Below are 18,356 nucleotides of genomic sequence, written 5' to 3' on the forward strand. Positions count from 1 at the left end.
TTGCACATGGCGTGAGAGCCCAGAAACCATGCCCAATAACCTTTTAGGCCCTGGTTCTCGCATTACCTCAGTGGTACAGGATGAAGCCACAATATAGTAGCTCCCATACCACTTGTGTAACATAAGATAGAGCCACAGGTGCACCATTAAGGGTTTGATAGGAGGCTGGAGCAATCTCAACCTAAGACTTTAAATTGCTCACTCTGCTGGATAAAATTGTGGGAACCCAGCTCCACACCAACAAGCCAGGCTTCTTAACCAATTGAAGTCTGAAATCAAAACAAATCTCGGCACCATTTGAAGGCAGGGCATTCTTTCCTTTATCAAGACAAATTTATCAGGGCAGAATTTACAAAGACTGAGGTCAAATATAGGCAACAGACTTGATTGCCTAATTATTATTTTTTATTAAGCCATGACATTTGTTGGATCCTTAACACAACAAAGTTTATCTCTCCTCCTTTAATGGCCTAATAATAATCCAGCCCCATGTTCTGCCCCAGTTCCAAGTGGTTCCAATTATTCTTACATGGCATAATACAAATTAAGAGGCAGACAAGCTAGTAATCGTGAGCAAATCATGGGCTTTCTGTGCCATCTGTGAGGGCCTGGACTGGGAGAAAAGCTAGTGACCACATATAATCTCAGCAGCTTGTTATGGCTAATTTTTTTTTTTTAAGGAATATTCCCTATGGTAAAGCTGCACAAGATGAAAATCCTGTGCACTGTCTGCATCTTCTCTCTCTCTCTCCTCCCCATTCAAAGGGCTTCCAGGGATGGGACAGGTTGCTCTTGCCAGGGGTCTGAACCAATTGCTTACAGAGGGCTCCCATCCTCCTCCCTCCATTACTGCATCCCTTTTGGCTTTTTTGCCCAATGCGCCTACCTTCTCTTCCTCTAGACTCCCCACGCCCAGGTAAAATTAAGCCAATGGCTACAATCTCAAAAGACTTGAGTTCCAGCTTCTGAAATCCACACTTCAGATCCATGGCTTCCCGGATCCCTTTTTTTTTTTAATGCATCACACAAAATGCCTGCATGACAGTCTTAAGACCATCTGAGAATTAGGAAAGGGGTGGGATATACATTTGACAACAATTGGCATGGGATGGAATTTCAGTGAGTGAAATAATGGAACAGAGACAGTAAAGACTGTGCAAATTCAAACAAAACAAGGACATCTGAAGAGCTTAACCGGTTTATTGTGGGATCTGTGTTTGTAAACAGAGTGAGAAAGAGCAGAGAATACATCCCATTCCATATTCTAGCAAGGCACGCCTTTGGAAACTTGTTCTTAGATCAACAGCAGGAACTGCTTCTCCTCTCCACCACACTCACCATCCCCAGTTAGCATATATTTGCCTCCAAGCAGGCTACTTAAAAAACAGACAGATGTACCACTAAATCCCCTAACAAGATCAAAGGGCATTTGGAGAAGAAGGGAGAGGAAGCAGGAGGTTGTAAATAAACTGTAATTAAGCGAGAACCTTGCAGCCTGGAAGGAAACAGGCAAGGCCTTAGGTTCTTGGGGACTGGTCCAGGAAACTACCTCACCCTTTCCTTTAGATAAGGAAGTTGTTTTATCAGGGAATCCATGCAGAACAATGCACACAGTTTCCGAGCAGAACAAAAACACCGCAAAGTCACATCACAGACTGGGAATGGTCCGAAAAGCAAACAAGTCTAACTGCCTGCTTCATGGAAAGACCCGCACAGTTCCACATCAAACCAGATCACACTGAGTGCCTGAAGTAATAACATCTCTGAATAATATCCTCTGTTTTTTTATCCCGCATATACTCCAAAGAGCTTGGAGTGGCACTTTAGCTTTGCAACAAACCTATGAGGCAGTTTAGCAATTGGGCACGCAAGTTCTCAGAGTGCTGTAAAATCTGAACACGGAACAATTGTTCTAAGTTTTATGAGTGTGCAGGCAACTCTGATGGTGCTAGGAGGGCTGTCCCTTTAACAGACCAAAGGATCTAGGGATCTGGGCGGCCAAAGCAACCCAGGGTTCATGAGCGAAGACGGAAGGTCACCGTGCACATGAAGATTTCATTAGAGATCTTTTCCCAAGACCTCCCTGGCCCCCAAAGACATGTTTCTAACATTCATGACAACTACAGCTCGAAGCAAGCTCAAAGCAGAGACTAAGTAAACCTTCCAGTGGCAGCAGGTTCTCTCTCATCACTGCTTGGCACAACCCTTGAGCAGATTTCCCCCAATAATCCTCTCGCATTACCTGATCAGGAAGTTACGGCCAATTGGCACAATTTCCCCTAGAATCTTGAATTTATAGTTTCCAGTTGCAGGGCTGAGGATTCTTATTTTCCTTTTTCCTGTTCAGAACTGAATATGTGTTCAAAACAAAACAAGAATCCTGGCCTGCAGGACCCAGAGATTAGCTCTCCAATGCTAAAGTGAAGGCATTATTACTATATGTTACAGGCATATATAACAAAACTCCGACAGCTGCTTCTATTAGGCGAAAGCACTATCAGGATGGGGTGATTTGGAACACAGAAGCATCTGCCGTTTCCCCCCATTCCCCCTGCAAGGTTCAAGATGAATGTTTACCATCAAAGCCAACCATCTAGAATCTCATGGAAGCAGGGCTCAGGGCCAAACTAGATGAGATTTTTCAATTTAATGAGAATGGACTTTTTAAAAATGCATGTTGCATCAGCAAGGAGAGTGGAACAAACACTGAGAGGAAATTTTAACACCGTCCTTCCCTGCCACAGTCCTGAGGAAAAGCCTTCTTCTGAAGTTAATGTTTTCTTCCATTGAGAAATCCCCCAGCGGCACCTTCAGCAATCTCTTCAGGAACACATGGAGGAAATGTTTACATTCCTCCCATGCACCTGCTGTAATCCTGATAACTATATCTCACACACAGAGACGCATTAAAGCTGATAATATTTGCATTAAATAAATAAAAAAGCCTGCACTTAAAACACACAGAGTCATTTAACATCATATAACTTCTAGTTTGACCCCCCAGGGAGAGTAACTGCACCGGGGGGGGAAACAGCAAGCAGGGAAAGGGTTAAGCACCACCCACTCACCATCACTTTTCCACTCCAAATACCCCTTTCCCAATACAGTACTGGTTTTTTTCCTAACTGCAGTTGCTGGCTGGGTTACCCAGGTTTGTAAGTAATATGTAGCTCTACCCTGAATCAGTTCCTGCTGATTTAACTGCGATGCTCCCCAGCCCAAATGGCCTAGAAGAAAAGATTAGAGGCCATAGGGGTCAAGGTCTGTTCAGCCCCCCCCCCCAATAAAATATTTGAGGGGGCTGGGCTCCCACAAAGTTGATGGGCATTGCCATTCAAATGGCATGCAAGCGCTGCATCTTGTGACTGATTATGTGGGGTGGGGCTTACCTGGGTCCCTCCAATATTTTATTCAAGTTGGTTCCCCTGCTGGGGCAGCAGCCTAACAGTTTGGGGGCTTGTTTTTGTTTTCTGAGGTGGGAGACTAACCAAAGCCACAAGCCATAAATTATTCTCTGCTTGTGCTGTGGCCTGCCAAGCTAAATAAAGCAAAACATTTTCCAAAGTGACACCTCCACCATGCCTTTGTGTGCTCTAGAGCACTGAGCCAAACAGACTAATGCCTCGTTCATTTCTTCTGCACACACTGGCCTCCCAGAAGGAAAAGGGAACCATGCTCACTGCAAGTAACATTATCAAGAAGAACATTATCTGAAGGTTCTCCAGGATATTTTTTTATTTTTTTATGTATTATCAAGAACAGGGGGAGAATATAGACTCCTCAGCCTTCTCCTTGAAACTATTATTGAGAAACTCCACCCACCTTCAGGAAAGGACTATCTAAGGATATAGATGATATAGCTAAAGGACAGGAAAGAAGCAAGCCAAAAGAACCTCTGGTTTTTAAAGTCTTGGTTTCCAAGTCCATTCCACACAAGAAGATATTTCAAAGTTCTCTCAACTTTGTCATACTTGAATATCATTCCTGAAAGCCAGGTTGCAGGGGCAGTTGAAGTTTCAACCAACTTCCACTGGATTCAAGGCTACCATTCTCAGATTCACATGTAACAATAGCCACCCACGAATTCAGGTTTCAAACTAATGAGAGTCCCGCTATAGCAACAAGGACTTGCTCTAGCACAGCAGGGCTTTCCCCTGCTCCTTGCACCATTCGCCTCTGAAATTAGTCACGGTGGGGTCTGGAGAATCCCCAGAAACAGCATGAAGGGGAAGGGGGGTGTTGTTCCATCTGGCAAGCTAAAAAAGGTTTGCACTGACATTACAATTGCCATAGCACTAGGTTGAATTCCTCCCCATGTCCAGACTACCTACACTGATTTCATGACTCAACAAATTCTCCAAGTTGCCCAGAACACAAGCAACCAACCTTCCAACAGGCTGTCCCACAGCCTGACCTGGCCACTTTTCCTGCAGTGTTTCAGATACTATCTCAAGGTGGTGAGGATGTAAAAAGCCCCAATGTTTGTGGAGGGCATCTCTCTGTCTTCCTCTCCTGCCCCTTTGTCATTGCTATGCTCAATTAATCTAACCTCAGTAACAATAATAGTACTGAACAAAGACACAACTCTCTTGAGAACCTCACAGGCCAACCAATGAGGAACCTCATAGGTTTGTTGCAAGGCTAACGTAAAACTCCCACATTTTGGGAGAATGTGTAAGCTATTAACACAATGAATAATATTCAGAGACTGTTGTCTTGGGTGTAATCCTCAGATATTAAGAAGAAAGAATTCCAGGATTTCTAAGCAATACCTACTGCTGGCACTCTTGGGTTGAAGGTGAGTTCACATTTTTCTGTCTTTCTGAAATCATTCTCTGCTGTGATAAATGGCTCAGGGCAGACTGCCAGCCCTGAACACAAGAGCTTTATTGCTATATTTATGTAGCCGGAAAGGAAGGGAGTTTCTGTCATCAATGTTCACCTCATCCTATAAGCCTGTGTTTCTCAAACCTGTGTCCCCAGCTCTTGTTGGACAACTCCCATCATCCCTATAAAATAAAATAGTGCAGTGGAATCTCGGAAGTCGAACGTAATCCATTCAAGAAGGATATTCGACTTCCAAAACGTTTGAATTCCGAGGGATGGCTTCTGATTGGTTGACAGCTAGGCTTTCTGCAGATTGGAAGCCGCATTGGACGTTCAGGTTCCAATGAACATTCAAAAACCAGAAGACTTACTTCCAGGTTTTTGATGTTCGGGAGCCGAAACATTCGGGAATGGAGTGGTTCGAGAACCAAGGTTCCACTGTACAGTCAAATACAACCTTATCTCCTCATCTATTCACAATTACCCTTGAATACAAAGTCTTGTAGTACCTCAAAGAGTTACAAATTTATTATGGCATAAGCTTTCATAGACAAGTGTCTACACATCAGATGCATCCTAAACTGGCAGTATATTACACAGACACACTAGGAAAAAAGAGATCTAAATCTCCCTGTGGGGAATAAAGGTGTACATTCCTCCATCTAAAGCAACTATTGAGGACCTGTTATTGCACCCATGTTCCTCTATAGGTCTATCGCTGCCTTGATAAAGAAAGAGAAAACCAAGAGCGGCCACAGAACCAGAGTACCAGAAATTATTCACCCTCAACTTCTGCCAGCACTGAAGTCACCCTGAGGCTCCCCACAGTGCCTTGTGCTTCACAAACAGGCAACCAGACGCATTTTAGTTATTTGTTGCCCGCTAGCATTTAAGGGAAGAAAGGGTGGAGTGGCAGGAAGAGAGAGAACATTTTGGTTTCAAAAACTGCTGCTCAAGTTTAAATGAGCTGCAACTGGAAGGGCTCACTCAAGAACCATTCAAGCAACAACAATAACCATTAGGCTGCATTCCAAAAACATTAGCTTGAACTTTCCAGTGAGCGGTCAAAAAGGAGCAAAGGCAGGAAGCAAATGGGGGGGGGGGGAATACATGCAAGAAAAATCAGAGCACATCTGCCAAGGCTCCTCCCATCAAAAGGAAGATACTGTTTCCTTCCTTTCCATAAAACACACTGCAAACAGGGACTGAGATTTAAGCATGCGCTGCTACTTATCCACTAAGGATCTGTTCCCACAAACATGTTTCCTCCCACGCTTGCAACATGAGAGCTTCCTGAGAAGTCTCAGGCTTATTCAGGCAGACACCCTCAAGAAAGAGATTAGCTTTGCTAATCTGAAAGCAAAATTCTCTCTCCTTGCTCTTCAGTATTAAAGTCCAGCTTAATATGCATTTGGGCTTCTTCTTGGCAAGCCTCCAGCTCCAGACCTCTAGCCCTTATAATTACAGAAACCATTCTTCTTTCTCAGAATCCCCAGGCAAAGGTGCGTCCCCACAAAAACTGAGACCTATTGTCAGCCTGTGCACAGTCTATTTGTCCTCCACAGAGCTAGAAATGTGCTGCATTTCAGTATTCTCCAAAGACAGCTTCCGAATATCCAAGACAAAAAGTTCTGCCCTAATGTTAGACTTGCAAGATCCTGAAAATACCATATATACCTGTATTCCCTATTCTGGAGCCCTCCAGATGTTTTGGCAGAGCTGAAGGTCGTTGGACCCAAAAACATCTGCAGGGCGCCAGATTGGGAAAGGCTGGTCTGTAATGTGTAGCAATATAGCTGAATGCCGATCAACTACCAAATTCATTCCCAAATAGACACACACAAGATTGTACTTCAAATCTTCCCATAAACAAAAGTGGCTCACATCCAACTAAAGCATCCTCACTTTCTTTCTTTTTCTTTTTTCTTTATTTACTGTATGCTGTGTGAAGCTAAGTCAGTGCAGGTAAGTAACGCAATGAGTATACAAAGGTAAATGATGCTACACTTATAACCCAACATCTATAAGCAGAATACAGTATAGCAATAGTAACAAACATTCCATCCGCTTAAAGGTTCGCCAGGATAGTTTGGGGGAGGGGTTATCACTGTTAAAATTATGAGACTTGAGAATCCAAACCATCAATTAGCATTAACACTCATTTATGAGCTGCCTTAAAGCCACTGGTTCATCTAGCACTATGTCCAGTACTCAAAAGGTTTCCAACAGGGGTCTTTCCCACCCTTACCAGCAGATGCAAAGGAACAACCTGCTTGCAAATGAGGCTCTCTGTCATTGTGCTAGGGCCCCTCACATTTTGATAGCTGAAGTACACGTTTTTCTGAATTATAATTGGAGGCACATTCCAAGTCTGCAGCTCAAAAAGTTTGTAAGAGTATACATTCTCATCTTTCTGCGTTTCCTAATAAGTCACTGATCTGAGTGTGTTTTCAGAATAGAAGGACAAGGCCAGAACAGTGTATCATGCAGAGACACAGCAGACAGATTCTCCTAGTAGACTCATGGGAGCTTCTACTCATATAATCACAGACTCATAGAATTGTAGAGTTGGACGGAACCCTGAGGGTCATCTAGTCCAACTCCCTGCAATGCAGGAATATACAGATGGTCATATGGTGATCAAACCCACAACATTGGCATTTTCAGCACCATGTTCTAACCAACTGAGCTACGAGTCATTCACTATGTTAGCAAAATGAGTGCTATCGCATGTGGGCACATTTGTAACCAAAAAAGGGGGGAGAACAGAGTGGGAAAAGGCTATCTATTGGGGGGGTTTAGGGTCCACATGATCACCCAATCGCCACCCCCACTGCAAGCCACAAAAGCTCACAGAGGCTGAGGACTAGTGACTTGTTTAAGGATGCTTAGTAAGTTTGTAGCAATAGGACTTCAAGCAGCTCTCTTAACCACAATCTTATACTAGCTCTCAAAATAGATAATAAAAATGACCATTACAATTAAACAACAGTATATTCTACTATCAACTATTTCACTGTTGAAACATAGCCTACAGATTCATATTGTTAAACATCTACCTATTTCACAGATCCACACACTGAAGTATATGAACAACCTTGATTTTGAAAAACACTTTATTCATTCATTCATTCATACATACATACATACATACATATTCAGGCTACCAGTATAGTATGGACATACACATTTTTAGTAGTCTGCAGAAAAACTTTCCCTACAAACAAATGTATGCATGTGCTTCGTTTGTTAAAAAGCTACTTGTCTAGCTTTTTAAAAACTTGAAGCTAATTATTAAAAGCTTAGCCTTGCCTTGACTTGCTAAGAAGCTCCCATTTGTTTATCAAAAAAAGAACCTTTTAAACTAAGTATGTAGAGCAGAGATGGAGTGAAAGAGAATACCATGTCTTCATCCCAAATTAACTCCAAGAAAAAGGAAAAAGTAAGATACAAAGTGTACAATATATGCCATGCTATCAATCAGAATGAGTACAGCAGATTGACACTGAAGATCTATAATCTGATTCTGGTAGTCTTGCACTCTACCTCCCTGAAAGTTACCATATGTCTGTCTGTCTGTCTCTCTCCCTACTGCTCCTGTCATGTGAACTCAACCAATTCAAAGTAGCTTCACTTTATGAGGATGGGGAATGTGGAAGATGATTACACATTCATCTATCACAAGAATGGGCAATCCGTTTTGCCTCCACCTCTATAATGGTGATAATCTGCTGTACCCTTGTTTGTAGGGCTGTTGTTCCACCATGAAGTATACTTCTTCTGAAAGGCAAATCAAGCCCTCCCTCTGTTCCACTACTTCTGGTGGAAAAATGGGAGTGTACAGATGAAGAAGAGACCATTAGAACAGCAACAAGAAAGGGAGTGCAGCAATGCATTTAACAGTTACATATACTGTCCCACTCATTTGTCGTTAAAATATATATTCAGCTTTGAAATGTACAGTGGTACCTCTGGTTATGTACTTAATTCGTTCCAGAGGTCTGTTCTTAACCTGAAACTGTTCTTAACCTGAAGCACCACTTTAGCTAATGGGGCCTCCCGCTGCTGCCGCGCCACCGGAGCACGATTTCTGTTCTTAACCCGAGGTACTATTTCTGGGTTAGCGGACTCTGTAACCTGAAGCGTATGTAACCTGAAGCATATGTAACCCGAGGTACCACTGTATTGTTTAACCCTTGCTACCTCTGTGGCCTCACCCATATTAAAATGCTAACATGTAAACTGCTTGGGATAGAGACCTGGCCTTTTGTATTACTCTGTAAGCTGTGTTGTTATTGCTGCTGTTGTTTAGTCATGTCCAACTCTTCGTGACCCCATGGACCAGAGCACGCCAGGCACTCCTATCTTCCACTGCCTCCCGCAGTTTGGTCAAACTCATGCTGGTAGCTTCGAGAACACTGTCCAACCATCTCATCCTCTGTCATCCCCTTCTTCTCGTGCCCTCCATCTTTCCCAACATCAGGGTCTTTTCCAGGGAGTCTTCTCTTCTCATGAGGTGGCCAAAGTATTGGAGCCTCAGCTTCAGGATCTGTCCTTCCAGTGAGCACTCAGGGCTGTTTCCTTAAGAATGAACAGGTTTGGTCTTCTTGCAGTCCATGGGACTTTCAAGAGTCTCCTCCAGCGCCTTAATTCAAAAGCATCAATTCTTCGGGCAAGATACAGAATGAAGAAAACAGCAGCAGACACCCTGAATTTGAACAGGTGAGCACACAAGATCGCATCCTTGTGTTGCACATGAATTAACCTAGAGCAGCCATTAGCACCTGCCCACACACCCCTCCAGGACTGAACCCATACCGAAAGTGATAGTGTCTGGATGGATGGGCTCACTGTTCTTATTCCTCTTTGACCTTACTTTTGTACATACAATTATTCCTGCATTGCAGGGGGTTGGACTAGATGATCCTCAGGGTCCCTTCCAACTTTACAATTCTATGATTCTAACCCCAAGACTGGAGTAACTTAGTAACTAGAGCATCCATTCAGGTAGCCCGTGTAGTGGCACTCAGAGCAGAAACAAAAAAGGGCAAGATCAGGGATGGTCAATCTTTTGAACCACACTTACCTCCCCTACAACATACCAGCGAACCCCAAAAGTCTTAGCAGAAGCATGCATAGGCAAGGAACAATTTCCTGAGGACTAGTTTCTATTCCTTTCCTCCCTCCCCCGCAACATACCAATGAACCGCAAGCAGCTTAGCGCTGGCATACATATAGGCAAGGGAGGAATAATAATAATAATAATAATAATAATAATAATAAAGTGGTTTCCCCAGCCACTTTTCGGAGGTCTAGCAGGTTTCATGGGCATTCCCAATGGGCTTTCGTTTGTTTCCGGGAGTGTGGAAGGAATAAAAGAAATGCAAAGGCAAGGGAACCTTTGGAATCATAGGCACTATATGGAAGGGTCGAGCTGGACGGGACCCAGAGGATCACTTGGTCCAGGCCCCCTGCAATGCAGGAATCTCAACCAGATCATCCCTGGAAACCTCCAAGGGAGGCGAGTCCGCCACTTCTCGTGGGAGCCTGTTCCGCTGTCAAACAGCTGAGCGACTGAGGGAGGGGTCGGGTTGGCCACTCTCACACCCCCCGCTCGCCAGCCGCTGAGCCCCGGGGTAGGAAGCCCCGCCATTCCCTCGACCCCGGTCGCTGCTGGTGCCCGAACCCGCCCGCCTTCCCCCTCGCTTGCCCTCCTCTCTCCCGTCGCCCCTCACCGGTTAATGCGGTGCGCGAAGGCCCTCCGCTCCGCAGCCGCCATTCCGCCTTGGCGTCGCCCGCGCCCGGCGCGCCTTCGGCTCTGGGGTGGCTTCCCTCAGAAAAGGTGCCTGGGCGCCCCTCCGCTTCTCCGGCGCAGCCTCGCGCCAGGGAAGGAGCGGCCGGCCGAGGAGGAGGAGGAGGCGGGACCCCGGCCCCGAAGCCCCGCCTCGGAGGCCAGGGCCGCCCCTGGCGGCTGAGGAGGCCGAGGCAACCCCAGCCTCTCTCTTTCCCTCGCTCGCTTTCTCCCGTCGGCCTCGGGATCGTTGCCTGAGGGAGGGCGGGAACGGCGCGAGGCAGGATGGGGCGGCCTTCTTTCCTTCCCTCAGTCGGGATCCTGCCCGGCGGCAGGTGCCTCAGGTTGTCTCGGTGGCAGGGCCGGCCCGCCCTCGAGGCGAGCTGAGGTGGCTGCCTCAGGCGGCAGGGTTCGCAGGAGCAGGTGCGGACTCTGGTCATAGGGCACCATTCGCGAGGACAAGTTTCATATTCAAAATATTTTATATTTTGATTTTGTTCTGTGAACCATCCTGAGACTTCCAGGTATAGGGCGGGATATAAATGCTCTATATATTGAATTTATATAGTCATACCTCGAGTTGAAGTAGCTTCAGGTTAAGTATTTTTGAGTTGCGCTTTGCGGCGACCCGGAAGTAACGGAGCGCGTGCATTCCGCTCGTGCATGCGCAGGCGCTCAAAATGATGTCATGCGCATGCGCAGAAGCAGTGAATTGTGACACACAGTCGCAGGTTATGCTCTGCTCAGGATGCGAATGCGGCTCCGGAACGGATCCTGTTCACATCCAGAGGTACCACTGTATTGCCTTATACCCTATTACATACATACATGTATATACAGTGGTGCCTCGCAAGACAAAATTAATTCATTCTGCGAGTTTTTTCGTCTTGCGAAGCACCACTGCGTATTGATGGTTTCCCATAGGAATGCATTGGCGGTTTTAAAAAAAAGGCGCAAGACGTTTCGTCTTGCGAAGCAAGCCCAAGGGAAATCCGTCTTGCGAAGCAACTCAGAAAACGAAAAACTCTTTCGTCTTGCGAGTTTTTCGTCTTCCGAGGCATTCGTCTTGCGAGGTACCACTGTATAGATATATATACACACACATACACAGTGCTTTTTTTCTTTAAAAATGTTTAGGGGCACTCTCATTTTCCTACTCGTATTGAAATACTGCCCCTCAATGAGGCCAAACTTAGATTTTCAAAATGTTTAGGGGTATGTGTACCCTTTCGTCCCACCAGGAAAAAAGCACTGGGGTGGGTGGGTGTACACACACACACACACACACATATATATATATATATATATATATATATACACCACCCTTTATATAGCAATATATATATAACACACACACACACCACCCTTTATATAACTCTCTCTCTCTCTCTCTCTCTCTCTCACACACACACACACCACAAGGAGCTCAAGGTGGTGTGCACATGGTTCTCATTTCATCCTCACAACAACCCTGTGAGGTAGGTTGGGCTGAAAAGATGGCTGGCCTAAGGTCCCCAAGGGAGCTTCATGGCTGAGTGGAGATTCGAACCCCGCTCTCCCAGGTCATATGTTCCAACACATTGTGCCACACTGGCTCTTATTCCCCCCCCCCCCATATTTCTTATTTGCACACAAAAAAACCCTTTTAAAATTTATTATTCCTTTGCGCCCGCTCGGCTCAGCATCCTGGGATCACTCTTGACCCCAGAAGCTGTAGTTTGGCACAGAATGCTGCAGCGCGACTGTGGATAGGCTTTGTCAGCATGTAACAGCCTGGTTGCTGATTTGCTACCGTGCCAAGTTACTGTTAGCATGTAAACCACATAAGAACCTGGAGCCGGTTTACCTACAAGATCGCCTTACCCCACATAACATCCATTCGACTGCTTTGATTGGTGGAATTGGCGCTACTACAGGTGCCACGTAATAACCGTTCTGCATTTGTAAGAACAAGATGATTTAGTGTGGCAGCACTTGGGAACTCCCTGTCTATTAGAGCTCAAGCAGGTCTCTAACATCAGGACACAATGAAAGTATCACATTCTATCTGTCTGACTTTAACCTGGAAGTAACTGCAAGGGTGGCTGAGTTTTTGTCAATAGTATCTCTTACAGTGGTATCTCTGAGTATCTCTTAGAGAAACACCAATGAAAATCCTCGTTATTACATATTTTACAGGGCTGTTTATTTGTATATACTCTTTAAAATTGTATATATGGATGTTTTATGATGCCCTATATTTGTAATGCCTAATAAAGGTTTGGCAAAGTAAATGATCAAGGAGGCACCTTCATTGTACGTTTTTCGGCACCTGCTAAAAAACGCACTTGTTTAGAGAAAAATACCCAGATGCTTAGAAAGCCAGGATAATTTTAATCTGCTTTAGTATTTTAACTTTTGTGAGTTCTAAAAGTATGGTTGTGATGTTTTCTTGATTTTGTTGTTTTATCTTTGTGTAAACCGCTTTGAGGTATCTTTTTACAATCATGTCTCCTAGTGGAGACTTATCAAGCAGACCCTGCCTTTGAGCACTCTTTCTCACTTTTATCTAATTATCCAAATTAAAGCTTCAGTTCTTGGCTTCAGAGCTGGGCCTAAGTTTTGATCGCTGGCATCTTTTAAACTTATTTTTCAAAAAATACCACAATTCTGTTTCTATTTTCTTCTTAGGATTTGCCTCAAGTCAAATGTCTCCACTAGATGGAGACTTAACCATTAAAATGCTTTAAATTGTTCACATAGCAACAGTCAGTCAAATGTAAAACTTGTAGACTAGTCACAGAGGTAGATAAATAATTACATGGGATCCGAATCAAAGTTTGTTAATATGTTCAAGTTTAAATGCAAGTTGTTAAACTAAAAACATTTGAATTGTGAAAACTAAATTTCACACGTATGCAAGCTTCATGACAGCTCTTTTAAGCTTGTATCTAAAGTAAAATTGCATGTACTATTTTACTAATAGTCTTAAATATGAGTTATAAAAATAATAATATATGTTAAACAACTTCCTAGACTAGAAGATATTTTGAGTTCAGTTGTCATATTTATTTTCATTTTTAAAAAATGGTTGAAAGGGTGGAGAAATCCCCAGCAGCAGTCATTCAGGTGTGTACTGAAACACCTGTGCATTTCTGATTCCCTTTCTAAATCCAGGTTGTCAGGTGTTTTACTTTTTATACCAGAAGCCTGTGTGTAAATCATTTTCCATCTCTATTCATAACAAAGCTTGGTTCTCATGCTCTCCTCCTCCTTACCTGGGATATTAGTTTGGTTATAGGGGATTCCATATGTATAAATGCCCAATTAGCATTTAGGATTCAAATTATGAGTTTCCTACACAACATCCTTTTTAAAAATGGAGTGTTGGAAGTTTCTGCTGTTATAGGAATTCTAAGGTCTCATTCATATATATATATATAATGTTCATAAATTTACAAGGCAAACACATACATAAGTATATAAACCATGTGTCTGAAATAGTACAGGAGAGCAGTCCTGAAACCATTTTGACTCTCCCAAACTGACCACAAATATTTCTCTGCAAGGAGGAAGGAAATGGGAACGCCTCTCCATTGCCTTTTGCTTAGCTGTCTTAAGGGTGTATGTGTGTATGAATAGGGTGAGCCTGTGAGCTGGATTCAGGAATTAAAGCATTTAAAGCATTTACCATCACAATACCCATAAGGGAAAGGGAGCCGTTTTTTCTTATAACACTACCCTAAAAGGAACACCCTGTGTCATCATTACATTCGTGGTGATGCAGAGCACACGCCACAATGGCATCTACCACAGAGGCATGCAACAACAAACTGAAATGCATCAACCACATTCATTAACCACAACTTGTGTGTCACCTTTTTACTGTAACATTATATGGGTGTCAAGGTGCCTCTTGTATAGGGACTGACTCTATAGGGCCCTGGGCCCTTCACCCAAATAAAATGTTTAGAGGGGGCATACACCACAATCTTTTCTGCAAGTTGGCAACTTCCTCCCTCACAACCGCGGGCAGCCACCTCCCCACTAGCCGGAAGCTGCCCTCTTTTCCTGGCTTGGCTCCCCACAGCGGAAGGTGGTGTGGGGAGAGAAGAACAGCAGGGGGAGAGGCCCCATATTTTGTTCAAGTTGGTGCCTATGGCCTCTTGTGCTCAATATTTACAAAGCACCTTTCACATTGCCTATAGCTGTAATGTGAGCAATAACAGTCAGAATTTCCAAAGTCTGATAAGATATTTGGGTGCAGCTCTTCTGGGGATAGCCAAGCCACTTGGGTGCAAATATAAACCAGCAGTCACTTTGGTTCTTTGGGTTTTGGAAATAAAGGGTTAAGGAACTGTCTCATCTCCCGGGACTGCTATGCAATCGCCTCCCTCTTTCCAGCCTGGGAGTTAAGGAGCAAAGAGGAGAAGAGACAAAACTGTCGCAGAGCCAGGTGCAGGGCAGGGAGAGAAAGTACAGCTCTAGGCAGCAGGAATATGGGTGCCTGTTAAGTAGCTGGCCACACCCTGGAAACCAGAAGCACAGGTGGTGCTGGGGGCACGGCAGCACATTTCATAGCTGAAAACCATCTAAAGGTAAGTTGAGTAGAACAGCTGCTTCACCTGGATACGTTGAAATGAGTGCAAAGTGTTGAATTTCTACCGAAAGACGTGTTAGGCCAGATCTAGAGTGCCCGGACGCAAAGAAGGGCAGCGAAGCACCTCCATGTTTAAGAGCTGTATGATAAGACAAAAATCAGCAGGAGCTGCCGATGAATTTTAGTGAAATAGCTTCATGGACACTGTGATTCAAGGCACAGTACCCAGTCTGCCCAATCCTACATCTAATCTGATCTCTGGTTGACATGGATTGTTATCACATGGATAACTGCTTTCCTTTACCTAAGGATGGGGGTCCCATCAGAAGCTGGTTAATAAAGGCAAGGCTATCCCCCATCCGGACGCGGGTGGCGCTGTGGGTTAAAGCCTCAGTGCCTAGGGCTTGCCGATCGAAAGGTCGGCAGTTCGAATCCCCGCGGCGGGGTGCGCTCCCGTTGTTCGGTCCCAGCATCTGCCAACCTAGCAGTTCGAAAGCATTCCCGGGTGCAAGTAGATAAATAGGGACCACTTACTAGCGGGAAGGTAAACGGCGTTTCCGTGTGCGGCTCTGGCTCGCCAGAGCAGCGTTGTCACGCTGGCCACGTGACCCAGAAGTGTCTTCGGACGGCGCTGGCCCCCGGCCTCTTGAGTGAGATGGGCGCACAACCCTAGAGTCTGTCAAGACTGGCCCGTACGGGCAGGGGTACCTTTACCTATACTTATCCCCCATCCAGGTGGCAGCAAGGGAGAACTGTAAAACTGAACTGATATGTGGTATGTCAGTGTTTCTTGACACCAGTATCTGGCCTCCGGAGCAGTTTAAGGTGCTTGTGAGATTGCCAACTCTCAAGTAGAGTTACCAGCTTCCTTCCCAGCCCCTGTAGATGTGCCTTTAATAGTAGCTTTATCTGCAGATATTAACAGGTGATAATGTTCATCACATTGCTTTGTTAAGTTTGACCTGCTGGTTTCTGCAGCTCAAACAAGTAGAAGTGAGGGGTGCAAATCAAGCAGCCCTACTTTGAGGTTCTCAGGGTCCTTTCCTTTCTCAGAGTCCTGGTCTAACTTGGGGAATCAATGCAGTAGTTGGGGTGCTTTAGGTTAAGCCTGGCTGGCTCAGGGGAGAGATTGAACTAGCAGTTTCACAGAGACGCACCCTCTCTTTCTTCAAATAGATGGGATCAGGCTTGAGGACTTACTATCCAGAATTATTCTTCAGTCAGAGTTTGGTTAATGTTTGCTTGCAGCATACTAAGACTTCAGTCAATGATTGTGTAGCCCAGTCAACCGTTGCAGCTTTAGACTTCTAGCTACAAAGCTAAAGTTGCTGATTAATCAGCATAAAAGTTCTAAACAGAACTCAGCAGGGACACTTCGTGAGGAACTGAGGTTTATATGCACCTGCACCCCAAAACGAGCTTTGTCCCCCTCATATCATATATCTTCATAACTGGCAGACTTTCCCCTTTGAGATCCACAACCATTCTCAGCAATGAAAATAATTGGTTTTGCACACCTGGATGCACATGACATTTTACAAATAAGTAACTGGGAGTGTGCAAGCCAAACTAAGGTTTGGGCTGCTCCATATCGTACCCCTCCTACAGGAGAGAGTCCTCTACATGTGACAAAGAATTGTGCTTGGCCCAGTGCTTTGTTTAGTTACAACATACCATCAAGCACAGCATCTCATGTCTACTATAGCCTGACTGTGTATACATGGATAAGCAACTGGATTGTGCACCCCACAATAAGCTTTGGGCCAGAATTCTCTGGCTATGGCAATATGCAATGGGCCAAAGCTTTAGTAGGGGTACAGTTCCTTTTTAAGTTTTCCAATGGAGCTGTACTCCAATCTCTTATACAGATAACAAACTAGGAACTGTAATCTTGTCCCATAGATTCTATTAGGTTCATAGGAGCCAACTTCTAGGGGCTAAGGGGGAGCCCCCCCCCCAAATATTTGAGGGTGCTGCTCCCCCAAAGTTGATGGGCATTGCTATTCACCAGCCACCACTGAAAAGCACCCAGTGGTCTAGCAGGGAAAGCTATGAATGATGGCATGGCTGCGATGGGCCAGTGAAGGACTCTTCTAAGCCACTGGGCCCTCAACTAGTGCCCAGTCTGGTCCTAACCGGTTTGCCTGCCTCATCACTGAGTCATCCCATATAGCCCCAATATTGCAAGGAGCAGATATGTAATTCTCTCAGTAGCAGTTTTAAGGGTTGACATTTGTGTGAGTTTAGTGAGGTGTTTTAGGAGTCCGTCAAGGGAATGCAAGTTAGGGGAATGTAAAGTCAGGGGAAGGGAAGGGAATATTTTTAGATGTTTATGGTGCCTCTAAATGCTCTTAAAACCTTTTAAAATATGTTTGAATTTTGTCTTTCGTTGCATTGCTTTTACCACTTCGCTGTTTGCTGCCCTGGGCTCCTTTGGCAGCGTGGGCGGATTAGAAATGTAATTAATAAAATGCTATAAAATAATGCATAGTTCCACTCCAAGAGACCCTGCGAAAGGACGCTTCCTTTCTCAGGCCTCCAAGCCAGGCACCCGGTTGAGGCTTCTGCTTCCTGGTCTGCAGGATGCACCAAGTGTGCTCAGCAGCGAAGGCTCCTGGTGGAGATTCCTCTGAGAAACCAAAGCCAGGCACTTCCGAGAAAAGATCAGTTGCTGCTGTGCTGCTAAGCAACAGCTTCGGCTTGTCTTCAGCAACAAGGAAAACAAGGGCCCAAGCTGAACAACAAAAGGACGCTGGCAAAATGGCCCAGCAAAGCAGCAAATGCTGTTGTTGCCAGCAGTCTGGTGGCAAGCTGTCCACACCCTCTTGGAGACCTCAATCCAGAACCAACACATTCCATGTCTGGATTTAGGTACAGCCACTGCAGCCTTGACTGAGGGGGTCGTACAACCATTGAGAAATCTTCCGAGGAAGATATGAGGAGCTTGACACATGTGAGGGCTAGAACTTAGCTGTTTGCCTTGCTTTCAGAGTTGCTGTGCAATAAGCATGTAGGAGGGGACGCGGGTGGCGCTGTGGGTTAAACCACAGAGCCTAGGGCTTGCCGATCAGAAGGTCGGCGGTTCGAATCCCCGCGACTCGGTGAGCTCCCGTTGCTCGGTTCCAGCTCCTGCCAACCTAGCAATTCAAAAGCACGTCA

The 18,356-nt window shown here is 45.0% G+C and overlaps 2 protein-coding genes across 13 annotated transcripts in view; one reads left to right on the forward strand and one right to left on the reverse strand.

Annotated features, from left to right (window-relative positions):
* The window catches only part of DOCK6 (dedicator of cytokinesis 6), a 95,381-nt gene extending 84,677 nt beyond the window's left edge, over window positions 1-10,704 (reverse strand). For all 10 annotated transcript variants that reach the window (XR_014506265.1, XR_014506266.1, XR_014506267.1 and 7 more), the window contains exon 1: window positions 10,563-10,704. Coding sequence is in view for 6 of the 10 variants with exons in the window: in XM_083419241.1 (XP_083275367.1) it covers window positions 10,563-10,606 (44 nt within the window). In the remaining 4 variants the exon portion in view is untranslated. The remainder of the gene's footprint in view (window positions 1-10,562) is intronic.
* TSPAN16 (tetraspanin 16) overlaps window positions 4,734-18,356 on the forward strand; it is a 34,717-nt gene continuing 21,094 nt past the window's right edge. For 2 of the 3 annotated variants that reach the window (XM_083420682.1, XM_083420681.1), the window contains exon 1: window positions 15,034-15,195. The gene's annotated coding sequence lies outside the window, so the exon portion shown is untranslated. Of the gene's footprint in view, window positions 4,799-15,033; window positions 15,196-18,356 lie in introns of those variants that run through there. The other variant, XM_083420683.1, reaches the window with a different exon arrangement.

The sequence above is a fragment of the Podarcis tiliguerta genome (assembly GCF_965153285.1).
Source record: "Podarcis tiliguerta genome assembly, chromosome: 17".
NCBI lineage: Eukaryota > Metazoa > Chordata > Lepidosauria > Squamata > Lacertidae > Podarcis > Podarcis tiliguerta.